This window comes from Etheostoma cragini, chromosome 3, assembly GCF_013103735.1.
Source record: "Etheostoma cragini isolate CJK2018 chromosome 3, CSU_Ecrag_1.0, whole genome shotgun sequence".
Lineage (NCBI taxonomy): Eukaryota > Metazoa > Chordata > Actinopteri > Perciformes > Percidae > Etheostoma > Etheostoma cragini.
In genome coordinates, this window is record NC_048409.1 from 9,962,852 (window position 1) to 9,970,286 (window position 7,435).

Genomic DNA, 7,435 nt, shown 5'->3' on the forward strand with positions numbered 1-7,435 from the left:
GGGCATCCTTTGTCTGACGTGCAGTAGTAGGAGGGAAGCTTCTGTCTTAAAATCTATATAAACCTGTGAAAAGACACAGTATTCCCATCAAGATATTGAGGGATGGAGATCTCCGCTCTCTGTATTGGCCTGATCCTTTCTCTGGGTTTGTGTGGGCTGAACTCAGATATTTCCTTTAATGGTTCTGGGGATTGTGTTAAACAAAGGGCTGGGCTTACAGAGGATAGGACTGGTGCTGGGGTCAGCTCTCAGACTTCAACTGTGAAATGTAAGCTCCAGGGTACCACTCGTCTGCCTTCGTTCTCAATGGAAGGTGACTACATTATTGGTGGTGTTTTCTCCATACACCACAACATGCACACAGTGAAGCATAACTACACCACCATGCCTGAGCGACTAAGATGCACAGGGAGGTTAGTAAGGAGAAGTGGGGGATAAGAGGATGTTAGAGATGATTTGATGTGTGTAATGTGTCTTCAAATGTGTATTATTGTCTAACATTGTCAACTTAAAAAAAGTTAATTAAATGTCAAGTAACAATGAGATAAAAACAACTTTTAATTATCTCCAGGGGGAAAATGCAGTTGTTATTTAAATTGCATTATATTGTATGTTCCAAAAGGTGCAATGTAGTAAATATGTAAAAAATAAAGATTTATTTGTATTTTTTAATTTTATCTAATCTTGTGTTTTTTATATTTCTGTTAAATTTGTGAATTGTAAAATTCAAATAGTGACTTGAGTGTCTGTGTGCAGCATTGACTCCCATGAAGTGCACTTATCACGTGCAATGATCTTTGCCATCGAGGAGATAAACAACAGCACGGAGCTGCTGCCGGGAATCAAACTGGGTTATCACATCTATGACTCGTGCGGCTCGGTGCCTGTGGCGGTGAATGTGGCATTCCAGCTTTCAAATGGCCTGGACCCGGTGTTTTACACTGGTGACAACTGCTCACAATCTGGTATGGTGATGGCTGTTGTTGGAGAGTCTGGCTCCACGCCATCAATCAGCATGTCACGAATCATCGGGCTCTTTAACATCCCTCAAGTAAATATTCCAAATTACTGAGAAACTTTTTGTAAACCCAGTGATTTTTCCATGTTCTGTTAAATAATTGCACTGTTTTTTTCATTCAGGTGAGTCACTTTTCTACTTGTGCATGTCTGTCTAATAAGCAGCAGTACCCAACTTTCTTCAGAACTGTCCCTAGTGATCAGTTCCAGGCTGACGCGATGGCCAAGCTAGTAAAACACTTTGGCTGGACTTGGATAGGTGCTGTCCGGTCAGATTCAGACTATGGCAATAATGGTATGGCCTCTTTCCTGGACGCCGCACACAGAGAGGGGATCTGTGTGGAATACTCTGAATCTTTCTATCGGACCAACCCACATAGCAGGATCCAGAGAGTAGCTGATGTTATCCGCAGGTATTATGTTTCCTGTGTTGACACTGACCTGCACACAAAAGCACAACAAAATTGTTAAGATGGAAGATTGTTATTATCTCATTGGCAAATTGTACATGTTAAATTACAAATCAAATATTTATTTCTCTCATATTCAATGTTAGAATAAAACTACCAAAGCATCCTATATATCATGTTTGTTGGGTTTACTATCCCACTTTTAATTTTAAAAACCTAAATGTTTCTTCAGGTCAACAGCTATGGTTGTTGTTGCATTTGCAGCCTTTGAAGATGTCAGACTTCTGCTGGAGGAGCTGTCACTTGATCCTTCTCCACCTCGCCAATGGATAGGTAGTGAATCCTGGGTTACAAACACAGAATTCCTGAAGTTCAGCTTCTGTGCTGGAGCCATCGGATTTGGCATTCAAAAATCTGTCATCCCAGGTCTGAGAGACTTCTTGCTGGATCTCTCTCCCTCTAAAGTGGCTGCCTCTCCAGTGCTTACTGAGTTCTGGGAAGATGCATTCAAATGCAGGCTGGTAAAAAGTGAGAAATTTGTGCTGATTTTTAACATTGAACAGACACTCACAGTTGGATTTTTATGGTTATGTTGTGTTGTTTTTTTATTCTCTCTGAGTGGAATATCCTGTGTTAAAGACTCAGCAGCTGCTTTAAGACCAAACCCCAGATTGACAGGGAATAATCGATGTTGATCAAAGACATGAGGTGGACATACTCTAAGGTGCATCTCATATCTGTGAATAATCGTACTTGTTATAATGACATTTCAGGAATAATATCGGCACTCTGCTGTCTTGTTGAGGATTATGTATTAACTTTGGTGCTGTGATTTCACAATGTCAACACTTCAGTCCTGAACACAAGTGCACAGTAGACGTTCTCCAGGTGTCTAAGCTAAAGTACTAATCAATTCCTTACATTTTTACTTACTAGCGTTTGTTAGTTACAGTATTGTGAAGTTGTTATTATAGTTAAAGTTGATTATGATGATTTGTTCAAATTTTATTTTTTTTTGTATTTATTGTAATATGCACAATAATTATAGAGAAGTAGTAGACAAAGAAAATCTAGATCTCAGGCTCTCTCCAACAATGCTCATTAAATATGGAAAAAATAAAATAAAATCTGCAATAAAAAACACAATCTAAGACAAAACAAATATTGGTAAAATATAATGGTAAAGTGTATAAAATTCCATATAAATGCGGGACAAAGTGTACAATAATTGCATTTAAGAATGAAATATTATGTCAGCTGAAATGTGGTAAATGTGTGGGTAATAAGAAGATTTAAAGTATAAAGTTAAAGTGACAGTGTTGTAATGATGAGCTCAATAGCTCATCACTCTGATGTCCCTGAGCCTGGTAGTTCACAGCCAGATGCTGCTGTTTGGCAGGTTAAATGGAACAAAAAAAGAAAAATAAACACAAAGAAAGAATGATAATTTAAAGGCTAAAAAACTAAATTCTCATTGTGTTTCAGGTGCAGCCACAGATTATGAGAGATTATGTGATGGACGTGAAGACATGAAGACGCTCCAGAGCCCGTACACTGACACATCTGAGCTCAGGGTCACTAACATGGTATACAAGGCTGTTTATGCAATAGCTCATGCCAGTCGTAAAGCAGTGTGTCAGGAAACAAATTCGACAACTCAGTGTGACACATTCACCAGGATGAAGTCCAAAGAGGTCAGTTGAACATAAATGATGATAATAAATGATGCACATTTTTGCTTTAATTTCTGAAATGAGGTATTCATTTTGATTAACATTAATTAATGGCTCTCCATCACTGTTTTCCTTTTTTCATCTTAACAGGTTCTTACTCAGCTGAAGAAAGTAAACTTTTCTCAAAATGGTTATGATGTGTCATTTGATGCCAACGGGGATCCTGTGGCCAGATACGAGCTGGTTAACTGGCAAAAAAGTGAAAGTGGCAGTATTGAGATTGTGACAGTAGGTCAATACGATGAATCACTGGCGGTGGGCCAGAAGTTCCGTATCAACAGGAACCTCACCTGGGTGGATGGTGGCACACAGGTAAGGAGCACAAAAACATTATTGTAAAATATAAAAATTTGGCAATCTTGAAGGATATGTGTTTTTGTCCATGTTCGTCCATATTGGCTGTAAAGAAATTCCAAAAATACAGTATTTTGAGAGTCCTCTTTTATATTTCTCTAAAAAGAGACTGTCTAAACGATGTAACTTTTAAAAATATTTACTTGATTTGTTTAGTTCAGACTCCTGAAGCCTTGCATAAGCTTCAGTTGGATTTTGTCCCCAAGTAATTACATATAAATGGATTGATAGATAGATTGATAGATAGATAGATAGATGGATAGATATTAAGCCCCTAAAATTGGAAATTATGGTGTTACAGCAGTAAACATACATTAGTCACACAGCAAAGAATATAAACATAAATTAAATTCAAGGATACAATTTACATGCATGCAATATACATGAAATAGGAATAGGAATAGGAATACAAATATAAGAAAAAATATTTGAATATATACAGAATGGGAAAACAAAATATGCAGCTGTTTAAATAGTATGCCAAAATGTATGCTAAAATGTAAATAAACCATTTGTGCAGGTTGCACTATATTGTATTGCGGAGTCTCAGGTTGACACGCCTCTTTAACATTGCGTGGAAGTCTGGGACAGTGCCTAAGGAGTGGCAGACTGGGGTGGTGGTTTCCCTCTTCAAAAAGGGGGACCAGAGGGTTTGTGCCAATTACAGAGGTATCAAACTTCCCAGCCTCCCCAGTGAAGTCTACTCCAAGGTGCTGGAAAGGAGGGTTCAGCCGATAGTCGAAACTCAGATTGAAGAGGAACAATGCGGATTCCGTCCTGGTTCTGGAACAACGGATCAGATCTTCACTCTCGCAAGGATCCTGGAGGAAGCCTGGGAGAATGCCCAACCAGTCTACATGTGTTTTGTGGATCTCGAGAAGGCGTCCCCCAGGAGCTACTGTGGGAGGTGCTGCGGGAGTATGGGGTGAGGGGGTACCTTCTCAGGGCCATCAAATCTCTGTTTGACCAAAGCGAGAGCTGTGTCCGGGTTCTCAGCAGTAAGTCAGACTCGTTCCAGGTGAGGGTTGGCCTCCTGTTTGTAATATTTATGGACAGGATATCGAGGCCTAGTCAGGTTGGGGAGGGGTTGCAGTTTGGTGGGCTCAAAATCTCATCGCTGCTTTCTGCAGATGATGTGTACCTGAGCAGGAGATTGATCGGAGAATCGGAGCAGCGGGTGCAGTATTACATTCATGTTATCCCACCGTTGTGACTAAAAGGGAGGTGAGCCAGAAGGCAAAGCTCTTGATCTACCGGTTAGTGTTTGTTCCTACCCTCACCTATGGTCATAAAGGCTGGGTCATGTCCGAAAGAACGAGATCCAGGGTACAATCGGCCAAAACGTGTTTCCTCAGGAGGGGGGCTGGCGTCTTCCTTAGAGATAGGGTGAGAAGCTCAGTCATCCAAGAGGAGCTTGGAGTAGAGTTGCTGCTCCTTCGCCTCAAAAGGAGCCAGTTGAGGTGGTTAGGGAATCTGGTGAAGATGCCTCCTGGGCGCCTCCCTAGGGAGGTGTTCCAGGCACGTCCAGCTGGGAGGAGGCCCCGGGGAAAACCCAGGACTAGATGGAGAGAATATAATTCCAACCTGGCCTGGGAACGACTCGGGATCCCCCAGTCGGAGCTGGTTGACGTGGCTCGGGGAAGGGAAGTTTGGGGTTCTCTGCTGGAGCTGCTGCCCCACCCGAGACCGGATAAGGGGATGAAGATGGATGGAGTCTCAGGGTCTTATCTAGCACCCAGTGATGACGTGTTAAGAGCAGCCTCACCAGTACCTTCATCACATGGGATGTGAGAGCCACTGGCGGTAGTCCGGAAGGCAAGATGGAGTCGACTTCTTGGGGACCGGGACAAGGCAGGATGTCTTCCACAGCAGCTGCACCCTCTGCAGGCTCAGGCTCAGGTTGAAGAGGTACAGGTGAACACCAGACAGCTAACCAGAGACTCGGATGTGCGAGTGCAGCTTACTGTGTTTTACCGAGACATGGCTGCACTTGCACATCCCCGACTGTGGCGGAACTACCTCTCGGGAATAAGACGGACGAGCTTGCAGCGCTCATCAAACTCAGAGACCATACATTTCCCATAAAAGTTGCTGGGACAGCAGGCTTTTGTTTTCTTCTTTTTTCCTTATGCTTTATTCCTCCTCTGCAACCCCAGCGTCTCCTTCGTAGGAATTCAGGTTTGGCAGGTCCACACATAGATTTAGGAGGGGCTACAGTTTGGTTACAATGACCAATTTACTTTTCTCTACACATATTGTTATATGGGTATTGTTTTAAGGGAGACTTGGAACAAATTTGAACCTATCTTTTTATCTTCTTAGTGTAAGAACACACTTAAATATGTATGAGTTTGATTCTTTCTATATGCCAGGTTCCTGTGTCAGTGTGCTCTGACAGCTGTCCTCCAGGAACTCATAAAGTGCTGCAGAAAGGAAAACCAATCTGCTGTTTTAATTGTATACCGTGTCCCGAGGGAGAGATTAGCAATGCTACAGGTATTTGTTTTTCTCCTAATCCATAGTCGATATACGGTACACAATCAAATATAGGCTACATTAACTGCTAAAAGCACTTTTTTTCCAGATTCCCCTGAATGTTTCACCTGTCCCAAGGAGTTCTGGCCTAATGCAGAGAGAAACACTTGTCTCCCCAAGCCTGTAGAGTTTCTTTCCTACAACGAGGTACTAGGAATCATCCTGGCTGCATTCTCAGTGGGGGGCTCCTTTCTGGCCATCATAACAGCGGCTGTGTTCTATCGTCACAGGACATCCCCGATTGTCAGGGCCAACAACTCTGAACTGAGCTTCCTGCTGCTCTTCTCCCTGACTCTATGTTTCTTATGTTCATTAACTTTCATTGGAGCACCCTCTGAGTGGTCCTGCATGCTGCGCCACACAGCGTTCGGGATCACCTTTGTTCTCTGTATGTCTTGTGTTCTTGGAAAAACAATAGTAGTGTTAATGGCCTTTAGAGCAACACTTCCAGGTAGTAATGTCATGAAATGGTTTGGTCCACCACAGCAAAGAATGACTGTAGTGTCTCTTACGTTTATTCAAGTTTTAATATGTACTCTTTGGTTGGGTCTTAGTCCCCCTTTTCCAGTGAAAAACCTCACTATATACAAAAAGAGAATCATCCTGGAGTGTGCATTAGGCTCAGCTGTTGGGTTCTGGGCTGTGCTGGGGTACATTGGTCTACTGGCTGTCTTTTGCTTTGTGTTAGCTGTCCTAGCTCGGAAATTACCTGATAATTTTAATGAAGCCAAGCTCATCACCTTCAGCATGCTGATTTTCTGTGCTGTCTGGATCACCTTTATCCCTGCATATCTCAGCTCTCCCGGGAAATATACTGTGGCTGTGGAGATATTTGCCATTCTGGCATCCAGTTTTGGACTAATACTGTGTATATTTGCTCCAAAATGTTTCATTATATTGTTTAAGCCAGAGAAGAACACCAAGAAACATTTAATGAACAAAATTCCATCCTAAGACATCTGAAGTTTGGGAATAGTTAAGATGGCAATGTACACTATAGAGCTCATGTCTAGTGCATCAAACACAGGCTTATTGTTGTTTACTTAGAAAAAAAATCTTTTTACTTTTAATATTCATCCTTTGTCATTTTGTGAATGTCCTAATATGGTATTTTGCCAATATTGTTTCACTTGTTGCTTCAAATTTAAAATTAAGTGAATAAAACAAGTACAAATTCACAAGATAAATATGTGTTTCTTTCTCTTTTATAAAATAATTTCTACTTCAATAAGGTTTTCAAATACAAATTATTTTCTATGGTATTAAAATAGTTAAAATTAGAAATGTATGAACAAATCTCAACTTGAATAGTCAAATGTTAAATATTTTGCTTTTGAAAATGTAGCTATCAGGGGAGACTTTGGTCAATCCCAGTTCATTTCAGAG

General features: G+C 41.3%; 1 protein-coding gene across 1 annotated transcript; it reads left to right on the forward strand.

Annotated features, from left to right (window-relative positions):
- The first annotated feature begins 315 nt into the window (after positions 1 to 315).
- On the forward strand, positions 316 to 7,040 carry LOC117942155 (extracellular calcium-sensing receptor-like). Its single transcript, XM_034867484.1, has 8 exons — positions 316 to 413; positions 757 to 1,051; positions 1,141 to 1,430; positions 1,660 to 1,955; positions 2,913 to 3,121; positions 3,251 to 3,472; positions 5,887 to 6,010; positions 6,099 to 7,040. The coding sequence occupies exons 1-8, from the start codon at positions 355 to 357 to the stop codon at positions 7,001 to 7,003; spliced, it is 2,400 nt and encodes a 799-aa protein (XP_034723375.1). The 5' UTR covers positions 316 to 354; the 3' UTR covers positions 7,004 to 7,040.
- Positions 7,041 to 7,435: the final 395 nt, after the last annotated feature.

Coding starts and splice junctions, on each gene's coding strand:
- LOC117942155 (XM_034867484.1), top strand. CDS start 355: ATGCACACAGTGAAGCATAACTACACCACCATGCCTGAGCGACTAAGA. Junction 414..756: donor CGACTAAGATGCACAGGGAG/GTTAGTAAGGAG, acceptor GTCTGTGTGCAG/CATTGACTCCCATGAAGTGC. Junction 3,122..3,250: donor CCAGGATGAAGTCCAAAGAG/GTCAGTTGAACA, acceptor TCATCTTAACAG/GTTCTTACTCAGCTGAAGAA.